The sequence below is a fragment of the Piliocolobus tephrosceles genome, chromosome 21 (assembly GCF_002776525.5).
Source record: "Piliocolobus tephrosceles isolate RC106 chromosome 21, ASM277652v3, whole genome shotgun sequence".
Taxonomy (NCBI): domain Eukaryota; kingdom Metazoa; phylum Chordata; class Mammalia; order Primates; family Cercopithecidae; genus Piliocolobus; species Piliocolobus tephrosceles.
The window spans coordinates 13797932-13818345 of NC_045454.1; the positions used below are offsets into that span (position 1 = coordinate 13797932).

Sequence of the window (20414 nt, forward strand, 5' to 3'; positions counted from 1 at the left end):
TTTTAGCCTCATTTCAGTTTCTATTGCAGAGAGCCCAGGAACCTGTGGTTGGTGGCATATTCTTTGGGGATTTGTCTAGGATCATGGGACATGGGGGAGCCTTTCTCTCCCTGAGGGGGAGATATGTGAGCTGACAAGACTGCTGGACAAGATTTCTTCACAATTGAAAATCACCTGACTGAACTTTTGATTCAGTGTTACCACAACGGGTGGCTTTCTCCAGCCTCGTGGACCTCTTTGCCTCTGCCTCTACTGTAGAGAGCCAAAAGCCAGAGGATCGTGACCAACTCAGCACTCCAGTAAGGCTACATGATCAAACAGCACACTGTTTATCATGAATGCAGGATGTGGGCAAACTCACATCTGTGCCTGCTGCCAGAAAGTATGCTGGGTTTAATCACTCCCTGGTGCCGTGCTCCTTGAGGTTGTCTACTGGAACATCTGGAGACTACTGTTCAGAGAATGTAGTTGTGCAGGCCTGCACCAAGTCAAGCAGCTGACTGACAACCACCTCCTTCTCCCTATCTCCTTTGCGCAATAAATACAAAGGGAGCTAGAAGCTCATGGCCCTTGTTCACTAGAAGCAAGGAACCTCCTGACCCCTTCTTCCAAATACACTCTTTTGTCTTTATCTTTATTCCCGTGTTTGTCCTCCTTTGTTCAGTCCAACAGGGATTGGGACCACCTCACCCTACCAGCCAATGATTTTTTTTTTTTGAGACAGGGTCTCACTCTGTCACTCAGGCTAGAGTGCAGTGATGTGATCTTAGCTCACTGAAACCTCTGCCTCCCAGGCTCAAGTGATTCTCCCTCCTCAGCCTCCTAAGTAGCTGATATACAGGCATGTGCTACCATGCCTGGCTAATTTTTGTATTTGTTTAGAGACAGGGTTTCCTCATGTTGCCCAGGCTGGTCCTAAACTCCTAGACTCAAGCAATCTGCCTGCCTTGGCCTCTCATGCTGGGATTACAGGCATGAGCCACCATGCCCAGTCAATCCCTTCCCTTTTTTCTTTCTCTCTTTTCCTCTTCCTATCTTTTTTCTCACTCAGGGTGCTTTGCCTCTCCTTTCCTAATCCTCTCTGGCTTGTGTTGCCTGAATAGACATCCATGAGGAATGGGTGGAAAGTTTCCCTGTCTTACTGATCCAAGTCACCTGAATAGACATCCATGCAGGATGAACTGAAAAGGTTAACTTTGCAGGCCTGATCAACCTGGCAAGCAGTGGGAGGGACTGCACCCCTCCCATGGACTAAGTTCCTTCGGGTTCCAGTCCCAAGAAAAATCTCTCTCCCTCTCTTTTCCTCTCTCTAGAACCCTGGCCCTTGATCCTGTAACTTTATTCAAAACTCCGCACTACTCAGCACTTTGGGAGGCTGAGGCAGGCAGATCACGAGGTCAGGAGATTGAGACCATCCTGACCAACATGGTGAAACCCCATCTCTACTAAAAAATACAAAAAATTAGCCAGGCTTGGTGGTGGGTACCTGTAGTCCCTACTACTCGGGTGGCTGATGCAGGAAAATGGCCTGAACCCGGGAGGCGGAGCTTGCAGTGAGCCAAGATCGCACCACTGCACTCCAGCCTGGGCGATAGAGCGAGACTCCGTCTCAAAACAAAGCAAAACAAAACAAAAACAAAAACAAAAAAAATCCTCACTACTTCACTTCTAATGTTCCACAGCCCTATAAGTGACTATAATCAACAGTAACTTGTTTTCAAATCCAAAAAATAGATGTTCAATTTTTCCAACACAAATCATAAATGTTTCAGGTGATACACAAATTAAACTGATTTAATCAGCATACATTATATACATGCATCAAATTTCACACTCCACAAACATGTAAAATTTATATGTCATTTAAAAATAATGATAAAATTATATCCAAATTCAAGCGCCTCTTGTAGCGCTTCCCACAGTCCTCACATTTGGATGGGTTTTCTCCACTGTAGTCTCTTTGTTGATCTTTACAGTATGACCGGTGTACAAGCCTCTTTCCACAGTCTTCACATTCCAATGGTTTTCTTCGGCAGTGGAGTTTCTTATGATTCAAAATACTAGAAGCATGTCTAAAGCTCTTCCCACAGTTATCACAGTTATAAGATCTCTCTCCCGTGTGGGTTCTATGGTGGAAGTCAAGACCTGATTTACTAATGTAGCCCTTCCCACACTCCTCACATTTGTATGGCTTTTCTCCAGTGTGGACTCGTTGATGGACCAAAAGATATGAGGACCATTTGAAGCTCTTCCCACATTCTTTACAATTATATGGTTTCTGTCCCATATGAATCATCTGATGCTTATGCAAATCTAGCCTATCAATGAAACCTCTTCCATACTTTTCAGATTTGTACAGTTTCTCTGCTGTGTGAACCATGCAATGCCTATTAAGACTTGACCTAAGACAGAAGCTCTTACCACATATTTCACATTTGAATGGCTTCTCCCCAGTATGAATTCTCTGATGTTTCTGAAGCTGGAAATTGTGCATGAAGGCCTTCCCACATTTCTCACAATTATAAGGTTTCTCTCTCGTGTGTAATTTGCAATGAACTTTAAGCGCTGATCTACATCTGAAGCCTTTCCCACACTGCTCACATTTGAATGGTTTCTCTCCAGTGTGGACTCTCTGATGAGTTTGCAGACGTGAACTCTGACTAAATTCCTTACCACACACATCACACTTATAGCATTTCACTCCCATGTGGACTCTCTGATGAATATGAAGGGCTGAGATGTAACAGAAGCTTTTTCCACACTCATCACAGGTATGAGACTTCTCTCCGGAATATAACTGCTGAGGAAGATTAAAGATGGAAACATCATTGAAGGACTGTTTACACTTTCCACCCTGGGAAGGTTTTTCTCTTGTGTGAACTCTAGATAGTCTTTCCTCAATCTGGGAGGAGCCGTCATCTTGTTCAAATAACTGAGAGTTATTTATGGTGGAATCTTGAGACCTGGTTAAGTCACTTGCAATTTGTTCCCAAATTTGCTTGCAGGAAAATTCTTCATGTGTTCCTGCTTCTGGAACAGTCTCCATTTCAGTTTGGATTTTGCCTATAAGGACACAGAATTAAGACATGTGGACAAGCAGGCCGGGCACGGTGGCTCACACCTGTAATCCCAGCACTTTGGGAGGCTGAGGCAGGTGGATCATAAGGTCAGGAGTTTGAGACCATCCTGGCCAACATGTTGAAGCCCCGTCTCTACTAAAAATACAAAAATTAGCCAGGCGTGGTGGCATGCACCTGTAATCCCAGCTACTCAGGAGGCTGAGGCAGGAGAATTGCTTAAACCTGGGAGGCAGAGGTTGCAGTGAGCCAAGATCAGGCCATTGCACTCCAGCCTGGGCAACAGAGTGAGACTCTGTCTCAAAAAAAACAACCAAAAAACAGAAACAAACAAAAAACACCAAACGAGACATGTGGACAAGTAAAGTCTTTGTTCAGTGTTTTCAAGACTTCACACTTAGGATGTGGGATTTAATGAACATTCATTTTCTGTTTTCCAAGTGCACCCTGGTTTCTGGTTTCTGGTTTGCATGAGACCAATTTAGAACCACACCATGTCTCATATGTAAAATTCTGGATAGAAATAAAATGCTTGTTTAAAAAATTAATATAAACACTTCACTTGTTGCTATTTCTAGTGAATTTTTTAGTCAGTCTAAAATGTTGTGTGGTAAATCGTAAAGCTAAAATATTACATACGTAGTGAAAGATGAATCCAAAGGAACTTTAAGGAGAAGCAATAACAGAATACATAGTTTATATATTTGTCTGTCATACATCCTTACAAAGAAGTTAACCTAACTTGAAAGAGGTCAGGACGTTGTCAGCATCTGAGAGGTAATCTCTAGGATCTTGCAGTGTCACGCCTGAGGGGAGTCTCTTTGCTTGAAGGTAAAACCTGGGTAACTCTGGATAGTGAAACAATATTATTTAGGGTTGTGACTGGCCACTCCTTTGGCGCATGGGGGGTGGCACTCCTCACATCAGAAAGAACATCAGTGTGATTCATGGAGGGGCTTTACCTCACAGGGAATCAGTGAACCAGGAGACTAAATAACCACATGGGAATCAACCAACCAATTATGGCTATGTAATGGAGCCCCAATAATTACTCTGGATCCCAGCACTCAGGTAAGTTTCCCTGATTGGGAGTTATCTGTGTCTAAGTCACATGCTAATCCTGGCAATGTAACATACCCCACTCCACTGGGAGAATACAATAGAAAATAAGGATTTGGTACTTCCCTGGACTCTATCTTATTTGGTTTCTCTCTTGGTTAACTATAATATGCATGTTTTCCCTGTAAGAATCAGTAACTGTGAGGATAAAAGCATTCAGTGAATTCTAAGAGTCTTTCTAGCAAATTACTAAACATGAAGATAGTTTTGAAAAGCTGCCGATGTTCACCTGATGTGAAGTGAGAGCAGTCCTCTGTAAAATGTTCCACTAAACTTCATAGTTGGTTGAACTGTTCACAATGCTAAACACCAAACACCTCAGAGTGTTTAATATCTATACATTCAAAGTATTCCCCCACAATAATTTTATACATGTATAAAAACACTTAATCTTATTTTTCTGTTTTGATATGGACAGTAACTTGGTTATCTGAAAGAGTACAGGGACAGACAACTGTAGTTCTGAGGGGAACCTGAAAGGTTGTCCTTCCAGGGGTCCACAAAGGGGGATGCTCCTGAGCAGACGATCAAAGTTGTTAAGAATCATGTGGAATGAAAAGAAAGCCTATGACGTAAACAGGCTTTATAACTTTTTATACTCAAGACTATGCCTCAGTGAGCTGAAATAAAGTTAAAACCCACAATAAACATTTACAAAAAAAGAACTAGAATGAAAATTATTGCAGCGTTATGACAAGCAGGAAAAATGTCATTACATGAATTGCTTACTAAAGCCACTCACACACATCTACACACATGAAAAATGTTTGTCTGGGTTACATTGAAAGGTGTGTTTCTTACTATGGCTCATGCTCACAAAATGTTTAGAACTTTGTCAGGATATTACCAAGTCCCGAATTAGGTAAATTTTTCCAATGGAAAGATAACTTCCAAATTTTTCCAATGGAAAGAATCTTGGAAAATATTAATTGGTAAGTATGTACCTGTCAGTACACAGTAGTACATGGATATATTTAATATGCTGTCACTTATAAATAAGGAGTCTTTAGAGAGAAGGGAGAGTATCCTTTGGGAGGTTTCTATTTTGAGAGCAGTTTCCCAATTCCTTTCAGGTCATAAAGTTCACCAGATGAAAATACAACACTCTATCTCTGTAAATATAAATAAAAAATTCTGTAAAATCTATATTCCTTCACATTTTGACAATTAAATTTGTACAAAGATGCAGAAATAGACATCACATTTTTTGAAGAAAAACATGCAGAAATATAAGCAACATTCAGCTCACAGATATAAAGGATTTCTCACAGACATAAACATGGTCCTTATGCAAAGTTCCAGGGTAAGCTCCATGGAAGGCATGTTTCTCAGTGTGGTCATGAAAACAATGCTTGAAAGTTTCCACGGGATGTGGGTCAACAGAACACACAGAAAACCAACCATGTCAAGAGAATCTAAGAAAATCAAAATTGAATAAGCAGCCATACACAGACAAAAAAAAAAAAAAACTGTCCTGCAACATACAGTCAGCCTCCATATCTGTGGGTTCAGCATACATGGATTCAACCAGCAGTGTATCAGAGGTATTTGGAAAAAAAAAAAAAAAAAAAACATTCCACAGAGTTCCACACAGCAAAACTTGAATTTCTCACATTGAGTCCTACACATTGAATCCATGTGAATAAAGCAATGGGTAGGCATTGCATTTGGTGTTATACCTAATCTAGACATGACTTAAAGTATAGGAGAGGATGTACGTAGGGTATACACAAATACTTTACATGTAGAAGGGACTTGAGCATCCTTGGCTTTTGGTATCCACAAGGGGGTCCTGGAATCAAACCCCATGGTTACCAAGGCATGACTATATAACATTCACTCTGGTATATCTGTCACTTATCAGCTATCTCCATGATTCTTACAGACAGTCAAGGCCTCTCATCCATTAATTCATTCACAAGAATACCAGATATTTACAGATACCTGCCATGTACCAGGAGTATTCTAGGTGCTGAAGACGCAGTCATAAATAAACAGATAAATGCCTTCAGGAGACTACATTGTAAAGGGGAGAGGTGATCTATCAGTAGACGAAAATACATGAGACGCAACACATACAGGCCAAGAAGAGTAAAGATAGGATAGTATTTTCAATAAGGTGCTTAGAGACGACCTCTCCTATGATATTAAAACTGAGCAGAGAGCTGCATAAACTAAAAGAGAGGTCAGTAAGTTTTGTGGGGACAGTGTATTCCAATCCAAGAGAAGAGTTAGTGAGGGTTTGGAGGCAGAATCTTTTGTAGTAGAGAAAATAATCATTCCTGAAAGATGTCTACATCCAATCCTCAGAACCTATGAACATATTACGTTCCACAGCAAGGGAGATTAAGATGCCATTGAGGTCACTAGCCAGCTAAGCAGAAAATGGAAGGGTCATCCTGAATCATCCAGGATTGATGAATACTATCACAAGGGGCCTGAAAGGTGAAAGAGGAAGGTATAAGAAGAGTGGCAGAGGGAGCGTGACTATAGTGGAATGGTCAGAGATGCAACGTAGTTGCCTTTGAAGATGGAGGAAAGGAAACGAGTCAAGGAGTGCAGACAGTGCCTAGAGACTGGTAAACCAAAATGAAGTCTTCTCCTCATGAATATCCAGAAAGGAACAAAGCCCTGAGACAGCTTGATTTTTGCCCAGTGAGATGTGTCAGACTTCAGGCCTACAGAAGAGAAAGATAAGTGTTTCTTGTTCAATCTGCTGAGTTTTACATCACTGGCCACAACAGGCAATACGATGTCCTTGGCAGGATAGAGAAACAGCAGGGAGGACAATGTGCCTGGAAAAGATGGAGCAAGTGGGAGAGGACAGGAGATGCAGTCAGGCAGTGTGGGATGAAGAGCAGATCACAGGGTCTACAAAAGCCACTTAAAGAGGTTGTAACACTAATAAAAACAAGAAGCGAGAAAGGCTTTTGAGCTGAGTAATGGCAATGTGACTTCCATTTCCTAAGGATCACTTTGGCTACCGTGAGAACAGATGGCATGGTGGGAAGGGTGGGAGCAGGGGTATCAGCAGGAGGAGGTTGTAATAATCCAGGAAACAGGTTCGGCCATTTACGCCAAAATGCTGGAAATGGGCATGGACAGAAATAAAACAGACAGGAATCGCATGCAGGGACGCACAACTGCTTGGTTCCTACCAGAATTCCCTTCTCTTTGGCTTGTTGTCTCCATCACCCAAAACTTTTCTTCCCTTAGAAAGTGGAAAGTATCTCCATGGAATGGTTGATGCCCTGTGAACAGGCAAAGTCACATGCTTAATCCCAACACGTTCAAGGTAATATCATGTTGGTGCAAACGTAATTGTAGTGTACCATTACTTCCAATGACAAAAACCACAATTGCAATTACTTTTGCACCAACCTAATAGCTAGGCAAAATTTACCGGAAATGTAGGTTCTCACTGCACACTCAAACTTGAAAACCCTAGGATACAAAACCATTCCTGGGGTCTGACATTCCATTACAGAGGGTGCCTGTCCTCACCCACTGAGAGCAGGTTCCTGAAGTTCTCCAGCATCACATCTCGATACAGCTTCCTCTGGGCAGGGTCCAGCAGCTCCAGCTCCTCCTCAGTGAAGACCACAGCCACGTCCTTGAAGGTCACTGCCTCCTACAACATCAAGCAGATGTCACCTCGATCTTATAGCCAAGGACTACTGGTAGACAGCGGCATTGCACTGGCACAAGGGACAAGTATAAAGTTTTGGATCTTGAGACATAGGTCAGCTTACAGATTTACTACTTATTCTGTTTGTGTCCTGACAATGACTGATTTTCCTGAGCTCCACCGGAAATGCAATGATGAAAACGAGGCTAAGGCAGGAGAATCACTTGAACCTGGGAGGCAGAGGTTGCAGTGAGCCAAGATTGCGCCACTGCACTCCGGCCTGGGCAACAAGTGCGAAATTCCGTCTCAAAAACAAACAAACAAAAAAGAATAGAAAGAAAATGAGGTCCTATATTTTTACTTTGTGCGCTCATTGAGTCTACTTGTAAGTAACCCTCTAAAACTCTAAATGCTGCATCCTGGGCGTCATATATATAAGTTTCAATGAATCTTGCCTATTGCTCCAGCAACATTTAGTAATTCAGTCCCAACCTGGTTTGATAACACTCATTGTTCTCTCTCATATTCTAACCCCGGATGCTATCACATTTCTTTACTATTTCCCCAACAAACAAGTTTTAGGTAACTGGGCAATTTTCAGTATTACCTTAGATTGACTCCGCCCACCTTCTTGCTCATAGCTCTCAGTAATAACCATAGAATGTGCTACAAATGCAATGTATGTGTCCTTCCTAGGGAAGATAACACCTCAAGTGAGGGAGGAACTTCTCAGTAAGCTATATTGCCCCTGAGGCACATAATCCAGGACACGTTGCCTCTTGGGGTGCCTCGGCTGAGGTGCAAATGGGGCGCTTGCAATTCAGACTCTACCCACTCCAGGCAGCTTTCTTGAGCCTTGGGGGACTGGCTCACAGGGAAGTGCAGGTTTTTGTTCTCCCTTGCTGCCTACTTGTAAGCAATAAATCTGCTTTATGTAATTAGTCATGTATTGAGTGTACCCTTCTACTGAACTCATGTACGCTGGTAACCCGTGAACCTGCTCCACAGAATTGGCACAGCAGGGTCCGGTCTGACAGAACCATGCATTAGCAAAGGGGGAGCAGTAATGCCCCCCAGCTTGTGGTCCAGGGCAGTAATGGCAGCTTGGGGGCACAGGAGCTGGAAAAAAGCTGCATGATTTATGGGAAAAAACAGAGTGATAAGTGGGACACAGGTCACCCCTCTATAGATGTCAGCTGGCTGCATGGATTCAGAAAGAGAGGATGGCAAATGAAAACAGGGGAGCATGGTGTGTAATATACTGACTGTGGGGCTTTTAAGTAATCGCATATTCCTGGGGCCAGAGGGCTCTGGAAGTGGGTGAAGTGGGTTATCAGAAAGTCTCTGAGGCAGCTAAGAAGAAGGGAGCCAATAAGCATGATGTGGGCCTTCGAGAAAGAGAAACTCACGATCTGCAGGACAGGTATAGGCAATACCATGAGGACATGCTATTTTGGCTGTCCTGGATTGTTGGTGAGGGAGGACAGATTTTTCTATCCCAAAAAGAACAGCACAATTAGGGATGGAGCCCGGTCTCTGGGTCTTCACCATTCCTATCAAGATAAGAGGGAAGGCCGGGTGCGGTAGCTCATGCCTGTAATCCCGGCACTTTGGGAGGCTGAGGCAGGCGGATCACCTGAGGTCAGGAGTTTGAGATGAGCCTGACCAACATGGAGAAACCCCATCTCTACTAAAAATACAAAATTAACCTGGCATGGTCGCACATGCCTGTAATCCCAGCTACTCGGGAGGCTGAGGCAGCAGAATCGCTTGAACTCAGGAGGCGGAGGTTGCAGTGAGCTGAGATCGCACCATTGCACTCCAGCCTAGGTAACAAGAGAGAAAATCTGCCTCAAAAAAAAAAAAAAAAAAAAGAGGGAAAAAGAGAGGGAGGAATTCAAATATTAATATTTCTTAGGGGAAAATATGAAACTAATGACATCAAAGCTTTTAGGAAGAACTCGGTGACTCATGATGCCTGTCTGCTTGTGGTGCTTATGTTTGGGGGTGAGTCCTTTGGGCTACTTCAGGTGTCAGTGACTGTGGTTCCCACTGCTGAGTGTATTAGAAGCAGTGGCATTTGGGCTGTTCAGACACAGAACATCACCGCTGCCTCAGGGGATATGTGTCGTTCCATGTAATTTTTGAACCATAACAGTGGGGATATCCACTCCTGCCTACCACCTAAGCCACCCAAGCCCCGGTGGGTTCAGCAAAAGCACTGCTGCATGCTAAGTGGAGAACAAGACATTACTTCGTTAATTCAGGAATTACTTGCCACAGAGAAAAATGTTACACCAACCAGGTCAAAATGTAACAGCCCAGTTTTTTAGCTGGTCAGACAGACCTCCAGGGCATGGAGAGGAACAGCCGACTATGGAAGGCTGAATGCCAATGTCACATGGATGGGAAGCCAAACAAATATCTCAGATACAGGCAAGCAAAAAGTCTTAACCCTGTCAGCACCCACTAATGGAACGGAGACTCATCAGCCGATAGGCCTTTGGGTACTGTAGAAAGCACACAGCCCACTTGGTGTTCATTTAGCCCCATAGACACTGAGTGGCAAAGCTATCAGCTTTGAATGGGACCCTTTGTAGTAGCAGGCCTTGGAAGCCATTCAACCAGCCAAGGCCCAGACAGTGCCTTTACACCTTCAGAGCACGCTAGTCCAATGAAGGTACAAGGTCCATAACCTGCATGTGTACTGACTAGAGTCTATGAAAACAAAACGTTGACAATGAGGTGCACCAGTCTCTGAAATTTTGAATATGTTGCCTAAGGCAGCCACAAGGGATGCTTGTATAAATGGCAATTCTTTGCTTGCTATTGGGCACTGATGGGGACAGTGCATTTTATCGCTGGAGTACACATGTGACATAAACTGACCATTCTCACCTGGGCCCTTATTCACCCTACACATAAAGTTGGGCAGGCTCCATTTGATAAGTGGTAAAACTCTACTATCATAGGCAAATGGTACATTTGGCTGCGTGTGGTGGCTCACTCCTGTAATTCCAGCACTTTGGGAGGCCAAGGCGGACGGATCACCTCAGGTCAGGAGTTCAAGACCAGCCTGGCCAACATGATGAAACCCCATCTCTACTGCAAATACAAAAATCAGCCAGGTGTGGTGGTGGGAGCCTGCAATCCCAGCTACTGGGGAGGTTGAGGCAGGAGAATCGCTTGAACCCAAGAGGCGGAGGTTGCAGTGAGCCAAGATCGCACCACTCCACTCCAGCCTGAGCAACAGAACAAGACTTCCTCTCAGAAAAAAAAAAAAAAAGGAAATGGTACATTCACAATCAGACCCGGAAGGCTGTATGAACAAACGGCCAGCTTAACAGCAGAGACCAAATGACCCATAAGGGGCCTCCTGGGGTCAGAAGCGCCTACTGATGGGGCCCCAGACTCAGATGTGCCTACTGATGGTACAGTATGGTTTACAGACAGCTCTGCGAAACAACAAGCAGACAGGTTCCAATGGGCTGTGACCAGCATCTGGCCAGTGAATGGCTATCTTAAGGCTGAGACTGAACATGGCCCTTTTGCCTGATGGACCAAACTACATGCAGTGGTGACTGCAATGCAGGCAACGGCTACTGCCATATCTTGCTACATTTTCATGAACTGTGGGCTGTTGTCAGCAGTCCAACCACCTGGTCAGGAGTATGGCTACTGACTGGGTACACTGTGTGTGGACAAAAAGCATGGCAATAGCTTGCTGCCTAGGAGGGATACATATATGTCACTTGTGAACACTGGGACTACCACAACTGTCCTTGAGAAGAACTGATATTGTTTTAGAACACCTCATGGAATTTCACTCTGACCAAGAAATATCCTTCATTGACCATGCAAAACAATGGGTGCTCTCTCATGAAATATGATGAACTTGGCATGCACCCTGTCACCTGCAGGCCAATGGAGCTACTGAACCATAGAACAGGTGACTCATAAAATCACTGAAAGGCCGGGCGCGGTGGCTCAAGCCTGTAATCCCAGCACTTTGGGAGGCTGAGGCCGGTGGATCACGTGGTCAGGAGATCGAGACTATCCTGGCTAACATGGTGAAACTCCGTCTCCACTAAAAATACAAAAAATTAGCTGGGCGTAGGGGCGGGCGCCTGTAGTCCAGCTACCCGGAGGCTGAGGCAGGAGAATGGTGTGAACCCATGAGGCGGAGCTTGCAGTGAGCTGAGATCATGCCACTGAACTCCAGCCTGGGCAACAGAGCGAGACTCTGTCTCAAAAAAATAAATAAAATAAAATCACTGAAGAAGGGACAGACATTCCCACGGCCTGCTAGTAGGAAAGTACTCCTGTCTGACTAGGATAACACGGACACTACACTTTGCACACCAGTCCCAAGGAAACAACTCACTGCCACGTGTGCTTAGAAATACTGCGCTTGGTGGAGGCAGACATGGCAGCAGCCTGATTAGGCTGTGCCTGTGAGACCCCAATCTCAGTGTTCTCATTCTTTTTCCTTTTAGAGTACACATTCTGGTATGGTTTGCGATTCAGGTCACCACAGTACCAGACAAAGCTCTTCCTGACTCTCATCTGGAGGCAATGCTTCCCTGGAAATCCCAGACTTCCATGGGATCTCAGAGGGTTGAAGGATGAGACCATGGAACACCAGGGGATTAGGGTCCCTCTAGCAGTGCTGAAGATTACTGAGCTTTCCATTTGGGTGGGTGTCACTAGCAGGCATGTCTTTTTGTACAGGACATGGGCTCCCTTCCTGACTAAACAACTGAGGCATGAAGGTCTGGGCCAAGCAACCAGGGGAATGGATGTCTGCAGTGGTAGTAGCCTCAGGGCAGGGACAGACTGGGTCACTGTACCACCTCAGCCCTCCGCCTATCCAACATCTGTCAATCTGTTGTTTCCACAAGGATGTGGTGGCAGAGCACAGCACACGCAGGTTCTCCCAAGCTGTGGCCACTTCAGGTCACCTGATCTGCTTTGGATTTGTTCTGTCACCAACCACAGTGACCCTCCTGTCTTGACTATGGTAAACCACACCAGCATCACTCACATCACAGTGTCCACCAACAGAACCCGAGCCCTGGCTTACCAAGTGAGGACCTGGCACCTGCCACATGAGAGTGAGCTGAAGGTGCCCTATGGTAACTGGTACATGGCAGCACAATCACACAACCTAAACAAACAAAGCCATAGTGGGCTGGTGCTTTGCTGCACCACACTCATTTGACTACTTGGACGAGAGGTGTCCCACTGATGATAATGAAAGAGAAAAAGGAAGTGGCTGGGCTGGTGGCTCACACCTGTAATCCCAGCACTTTGGGAGGCCGAGGCGAGCAGATCACCTGAGGTCGGGAGTTTGAGACCAGGCTGACCAACATGGAGAAACCCCATCTCCACTAAAAATACAAAATTAGCCGGGCATGGTGGTGCATGCCTGTAATCCCAGCTACTTGAGGCTTGAACCTGGGAGGCGGAGGTTGTGGTGAGCCAAGATCACGCCATTGCACTCCAGCCTGGGCCATGAGAGCGAAACTCCATCTCAAAAAAAAAAAAAAGAAAGAAAAGAGGGAAGCACCTGGCACAGAAGAGATCCTCAAATGCCTGTTTGAGTTCTCCTTGAGTCTTTCCAAGACTGAGAAAAACACATGACAGTGTGAGTAGTGAGATGAAATTTGAACAGCAAGAGAGGCACGCCATACTCACGTTGCATATGATCATTTTTCCGCCGACTTCATGGAATTTGCAGAGTCCTCAGTTACGCAGTTCGAGTAAAGACAGAATTGTGCCTGGAACGTGCCATGGAAGGCAGAGAGAAAGACATGAAAGGGTGGCCAGGGATGCTGCTCAACAATATGGATGTGAATTAGCACATGAATGCTTACAGCAGCATTATTCATACTAACCCAAAATTGCATACAACAAAGAGGCCCTTGTATGGGTAGAGAAATCTTGGCATATCCATACAATGAAATCTTATTTAGAACGTAAAGGAATGAAATACTGACTCAGGTTACAGCATACATGAAGCTTGGAAATACTATGTTAAGTGAAAGAAGTCAGTCATGGATTCTATAATTCCATTCAGATGAAATGTCCAGAATAGGCAAATGTATATGTGGAGAAAGTAGATTAGTGGTTTAGGCAGATTTGAGGTGAGAATGAAGTTTAAATTAAATGAGCATGAAGAGTCCAACTGGGGGATGTAAAAGATCTAAACTGAACTATGATGATAGTTACTCCACAAAGTTCCTAAAGGTCACTGAATTGTACACCTGAAATGGGTGAACGCTATGATATGTAAAATACACTGGAGTCGGAAAAAATAATTGTAATCTATATATCATTAAAATAAATAAGGTTGGATTCTGAGTCCATATTGATAGAATGTTTATAGTTCAACAAATGAATGAATCAATGAAGGAGAAATGGAAATTCCTATTTACAGCAGACTGTCCACTGATAATATATTTCCCTATGAGAAACTTTATAATAATTTTTTAAAAAGTAATGTTACAGTGGACAAATCTGAAAGACATGATCTTGGCTAAGCGAACACAGTTGAAACAGCCAAAGAAGGGACAAACGAATATCACTTGACCCTGTTATGTTCCATTGAAAAGGATACCTTAACACTTTTGTGGTATCTTCACCAATAATGGAGAATCTAAACTTAAAGGTGAAATATATCAGACAAGCTAAAAATGAATGTCTTTCTCCAAAACAACTTGCCTATACTCTTCAAACAACAATGCACATAAAAGACAAAGGATGTGGAATCCTTCCAGACTAAAGGCAACTACGGAAATGTGACAGCTAAAGACGATACACAAAATTGAACTTTGGGGATAGAGATGGAGATGGGGAAGGGGGCAGTTATAAAAAGTTCAAATGAAAAACTGAACAAATTTAAATATGGAACTGCAGATTAGATTACATGGTGTTAGATAATATGCTATCCAATACTATGTAAAAATAACACTATAGTATTAGTAGTCTTTTAACAGATCTGATAAATTACAGATAACAATATTATTTAATATAATATCTACTATCATCTAGCATGTTATATGAAATGCTACACCAGCCCTTCTTAAATGGCTCTTAACAAGACATCCCGGCCAGGCGCGGTGGCTCAAGCCTGTAATCCCAGCACTTTGGGAGGCTGAGACGGGCGGATCACGAGGTCAGGAGATCGAGACCATCCTGGCTAACACAGTGAAACCCCGTCTCTACCAAAAAATACAAAAAATATAGCCGGGCGTGGTGGCAGGCGCCTGTAGTCCCAGCTACTTGGGAGGCTGAGGCAGGAGAATGGCATAAACCTGGGAGGTGGAGCTTGCAGTGAGCTGAGATCCGGCCACTGCACTCCAGCCGGGGCGACAGAGCAAGACTCCGTCTCAAAAAAAAAGAAAAAAAAACAAGACATCCCACGATTACCCAAGTATGTGGGCTTCCTTGCTGCAGAAAGTTACAAACAGCTGTCTCTAGTTACAAGCATGTTCCTAGTGGTATTCGGCTGATAGGACATGAACAAAGCAAACAAGAAAAATGTAAACACTTGGCAAATTTGGCTAAAGAGTACATGAGCAAAACTCCATCCCCCCCGAAAAAAAAGTACATGAGAATTTCTTATACTATTTTGCAACTTTTCTATAGCTCTGAAATATATCAGGAAACAATCAAAGGAATAATAACAATGAGATTAATAAGAATGAGCATGACATAACTTGAAAGGTCACTAGTGAATTCTCTCTTGGTGGTGTCTGGAAGTTTCCATAGTTAAACAGATAAGGGGAACACGTTTATAATATTAGAATTTTGTTAGAATGTTTACAAATAAAATATAAATAATAATTTTGATCAAAAAGAAAGGCTACAAAGAAATGCATTCAAAACATAACATTTACTGTCTTTGTATCCTGGATTCAAGGGGACTTAAAATTTTTTTCTATTCCAATTTCTCTAGTTTCTGAATGCTCCATAATAAAATGGCTCCACAACAATATGAAATATTAGTTAAAAAGTGAATGAAATCCTAGCACTTCGGGAGGCCAAGCCGGGTGGATCACCTGAGGTCAGGAGTTCGAGACCAGCCTGGCCAACATGGTAAAACTCCATCTCTACTAAAAATACAAAAAAAATTTAGCTGGGCGTGGGGGCGGGCGCCTGTAATCCCAGCTACTTGGGAGGCTAAGGCAGGAGAATCGCTTGAACCTGGGAGACGGAGGTTGCTGTGAGCCGAGATCGCGCCACTGCACTCCAGCCTGGGAGACAGCAAGATTTCCTCTCAAAAAAATAAAAAAAGTAAAAGAAAAAGAAAGAAAATAGTAGATAAGGTTAAAAAAAAAAAAAAGCCAAAACAAACAAAAACTCCTACAGAAGTCCAAGCCCCTGAGCCTTGCCTCAAGGTGCCTTCAATCAGGTCTTAACTTACGTTCTCCACCTGCTCCCAGCTAGTTTCTCTGCCTCAGTGAGAATGCATTCAAGAGATGATCAACTCAGGCTCTGACCTGGACTGCCTAGGTTTCAACCCCTGCTCCACCTGGGTCTCACGCCCATCTTTAAAATAAAAAAAGCTGTACCTCTCCACAGTGCCACTGTGGAAATCATGTATTTTGGGGTACAAAGTACTTGGAATAAAGTTACCAATTAAGGCTTAATTATTATCGACACCCATGCCCGAAGGACAAATCCTACACCCTCTTGGTTGAGGTAAGCATCTCTGCCAAAGAAAAAAGCCAAGCATCACTCACGTAGAGCTTTACCCTCAGTAGCCAAGAAGTCCCTTCCTGTTGCTCTTTTAGAAAGGTCGGGCTCGGGGGAAAAGAAAGCTGTGAAACACCCTGACCGTTTTGTGGTCCCCCATAAAAGTTAAATGCTCCCCTCGCTTTCCTAAAAAGAGGTCAGAAGGCGTCAGGGATCATCCAGCGTCCTGCAGGGATCAGGGAGAAGGGTCGGGGCCCCGGCAGCTGGAGCTCTGACCCCATCCGGGGACCTGACAGGCTTCGTGGGAAATTAACAAGAGACCATCAGACAACGAGGGACAGGGACTGCTTTTTAAGGCTCTCATTTGTGTTACCTCTTTCAGGTCCCAAAACGGTTCTACTAGGAGGGTCCGAAAAGTCCCGTTACAAAACAAACAAACAACAACAAAACAGCAATGGAAGATAAACGGACATTAAGTGACACTCCACGCCACACTGAAAAAGGCCGCACATGTAGGGAGGAGGGAGGCGGATTGAGCGAGGTCAAAGCAGAGGACACAGGGCCGCGCCAATCCCACTCCCTGAGACGCTAGCACAGCCCCCCGAGGCCAGAAGGCTCAGCGGACCGGAGCGGCAATCCCCGCCGTCGCCCCTCCAAACCTCTGCTCTCCGCCCAGGCTTCTTTTCTCCTGAATCGATTATTGGGTGGTTGCGAGCCCCGAGCAAAGGAGACTCGTTCGGAAGGACTCGCAAGATACGGAAATAACTCAAACTACTATGGTAAGTGAAATAGCGACGTCACAGTTGGGGACCGGAAGTGCTCGAGCCTCCACAGAGCGTCTGGACTCCACTTCCCAGAATCCCCCGGACTCGCCCGTCTGAGACAAAGGGCCCGCTATTCAAACAGAGCATCTGGACTCCGTCACTCTAACTCTGCAGCAAGCTTTCCTGAAGTGGAGTTGGAGATAGCATCTCAGTTAATGTCCTTTACCCACTACTTATTGAGGACACACCCTGTTGACTGGTGCGTGCAGTCTCCATTCCAAACCCCTATTGCCATTCCTATCGCTTCCATAAAGCCTAAGAAATCAAATATTTTTTTTCTCTGCCTTCATCTAGCTAAAATTTTTCATGGGACACAATTCTGGGAAGTGAGACATTAGGAGAAGTGAGCTGTCCTCTCCTGACAAGAGATGTGCTTGGCAGGCTGTGAGGAGAGGAGGAGTTACAAGAGTAAAAAGGTAATCATCTCAGTGGACTGTAGGTATTGGCGAGGTTCTAATGTTACTGATGCTAGCATGCTGGTGGGACCGAGGTGGAAATACAAGTCAAAGTTGTTGGAAAGTAGTGCTGCAAATTATTATGGAGGAATATTTGCTAGAAAATGACAAGGTCTAAGATATGACCATGGGAGAGGAGAGAGTATCCGTTGATACTTCACATGAATTTTAGGTGGATTTTTTAATTTCTGAGAAAAATGTTACTGTGATTAAGGATTGCATTGAATCTATAGATATAGATATTGACATCCTTGCAATATGAAGTCGCCCAATCCATTAATAATGGATATATCTCCATTTATTTGTGCCTTCTTTAATTTTTTTTTTTTTTTGAGACAGTGTCTCACTCTGTCACCCATGGATACCAGCTTAACTTCAATCACGTGCAAAATAGTACTCATTCACAGCTTCTCCCTCTCCCCACTTTGTACAACTGATGTCATATATTATGTCTATACATATTGTCTACCCATTCACTAGATTTATCTCTCAAGTTTGAAGGACAGTTTGGGTGAATGTTGAGTTCTCAATAGATGTATGTGTGTGTATGTGTTTTTAGCAAAGAATATATCATCTCGTCTCAGATGTTTGCTGAGAAATCTGACATCTTCGTTAAGGATGTCTTTGTACTTAAGTGACTTTGGACTTGCTGCTATCAAATTTTTCATTTGTCTTTGGTTTCTAATGATTTTTTAATAATATGCCTCAGTTGGGTCTCTTTGTGTTTATCTTATTTGAAATGCATTGAACTTCTTGGATTAAAAGAATAATGTGTTTTTCATATTTGAGAAGTTTTCAGCTTTTATTTCTGTAAATAAGCTCTCTTGGCTTTCTTTCTCTCTATCCGGGACACCTATAATGCACATAAGTTCCTTTAGGCTTTGTTTACTTTTAATCACTTCATTTCTTTTTGCTGCTGTGACACAGTAATTCACAGGACTTGTCTTCATGTTCACTCATTCTGAAGGTAATGTAGTAGGAGTAGGGGTCATGCAGAGCCTGCTCAAACCCAGTCATATATATACCACTTACAAATGGGATACCAATATGTGCATAAAATTTAAAGACAAGGAATGACCAACAGCACCCAATTCATGATGGAAAGCTTGGCACACATGCTAATTTGGTAGGTCATGGTTAAGTGCCCTGTCTCTACTTAAAGACCACTAGCAAAATCATAAGCTGCTTTTCCAAAGAAGAGTAAGTAGGCTGGGGTTGGTGGCTCATACCTGTACTCATTGCTTTGTGAGGCTGAAGAATGAGGATCTCTTGATGCCAGGAGTTTGAGACCAGCCTGGGCAACAAAGCAAGGCCCTGTCTCTACCAAAAAAAAAAAAAAAGAGTAAGTATATGTAGAGGATGACTGGGCTTTGCTACAAAATCCCATCCGTTTGTGGTTTGATTCATCAAATGTGACCAGTTGATGGCTCCAAACGTCATTCTGTGTCTCTGATATTTCAATTACTTTTGGATCTCCTGGTCCATAGTGTCCTAGGGGTAGAGAAACTTACATGGCAGCTAGGACACATTACACAGTCTTATCGTATCTTAGTCGAGGCAAAATGTTTTGGGGTCAGACAAAAAAGGCAGAGTAGCATATCCCAATGAGGAATAAGTAGCATCCAGTAGCCAAGGAGAGCTACTAGACATTGTGACACTTTGGTTGTAGGAATACCATATGCTTCTTCCCCTATACATTAGAAGGGATATTTCAATAGTCCCACATCAATGAACCTATGGAAATTTTACCAAAGTGGAAGGCCCATGAATATTTATAGGATTTATTCTTTCTTTCTGTCATGCATGTGTCTTACTAATATGCCTAGTGTAGTTCCTACTTTCTCCTCACCATGTCTGATCATCGTATCAATGTGTAGTAAAAATCCAACTTCAGAACAGAAGATGAGGGGAAGCCAGCAGCCAAGTACGATAGGGTAATATTACCCAAAATAATGCTTTGGATTGCAGTACTGAGTATATTCTGCATTTTAACTCAGGTGTCTCTGAATTATGTTTTGTAGATTTCCTCTCCTAGATACAATTTTAAAATATCGTATTTTCTCCTTTTGAGTCATTTAACACATACTAAACACATAAGTGCTAATCAGTGTTAAGGTCCTGAAGATGCAGAAAACATGGTACCTGTAGTTGACATTCTAGTGGTCAATTTTGACATGTTCATCATTAGGGTTTTGTAAATGTGTGAACAAACTCTTATTCTAAGGCCTTTCTCCTGAATGACAAGTGTAAATGTCAAAGTTCTGTTTGCAACCCTACTGCACAATTTACAAGAGTTCTCTACTATGATGGTCCCAGGATGATGGGAGTATGCTGAGCTATGGTGAAACACTGAATTTAACTTAAATGTTTTCTCTCCTGCAAGACTGGATGAAATATATCACCAGTATGGCCTGTGATAAATTATGATATAAACATACACTGAAGTGCTTACCATATGCCTCTTTTTAATGTTTTGCCCCTTTGTGAACTCTCAGATGAGATTATAAACAACTGAGCAGAGACTTTATCACACACCTCATTACTAAGGATTCTGTCCAACGTGGACATTCTGGTGCAGTTGAGGACTTGAGGCCTGAGGTGGTGTGAGGCC

The 20414-nt window shown here is 43.4% G+C and overlaps 1 protein-coding gene across 3 annotated transcripts; it reads right to left on the reverse strand.

Moving 5' to 3' along the window:
• Positions 1-1766: 1766 nt before the first annotated feature.
• On the reverse strand, positions 1767-17308 carry LOC111525204 (zinc finger protein 222). 3 transcript variants are annotated; one of them, XM_023190449.1, is made up of 5 exons: positions 17184-17308; positions 13522-13604; positions 7701-7827; positions 7355-7447; positions 1767-3063 (listed from the first exon to the last, which is right to left on the reverse strand). In XM_023190449.1, the coding sequence occupies exons 2-5, from the start codon at positions 13534-13536 to the stop codon at positions 1853-1855; spliced, it is 1446 nt and encodes a 481-aa protein (XP_023046217.1). In that variant the 5' UTR covers positions 13537-13604; positions 17184-17308; the 3' UTR covers positions 1767-1852. The 3 variants fall into 3 exon arrangements, with proteins under 3 accessions (XP_023046217.1, XP_023046218.1, XP_023046219.1); XM_023190450.1 differs by lacking the exon at positions 7355-7447 and having other exon boundaries at positions 1777-3063; XM_023190451.3 differs by lacking the exons at positions 7355-7447; positions 7701-7827; positions 13522-13604; positions 17184-17308 and adding an exon at positions 3820-5272 and having other exon boundaries at positions 1777-3063.
• Positions 17309-20414: the final 3106 nt, after the last annotated feature.

Coding starts and splice junctions, on each gene's coding strand:
- LOC111525204 (XM_023190449.1), bottom strand. Junction 7,448..7,700: donor CAGGAACCTGCTCTCAGTGG/GTGAGGACAGGC, acceptor GCCTGTTCACAG/GGCATCAACCATTCCATGGA. Junction 3,064..7,354: donor CCAAAGAGAAGGGAATTCTG/GTAGGAACCAAG, acceptor GTGTCCTTATAG/GCAAAATCCAAACTGAAATG.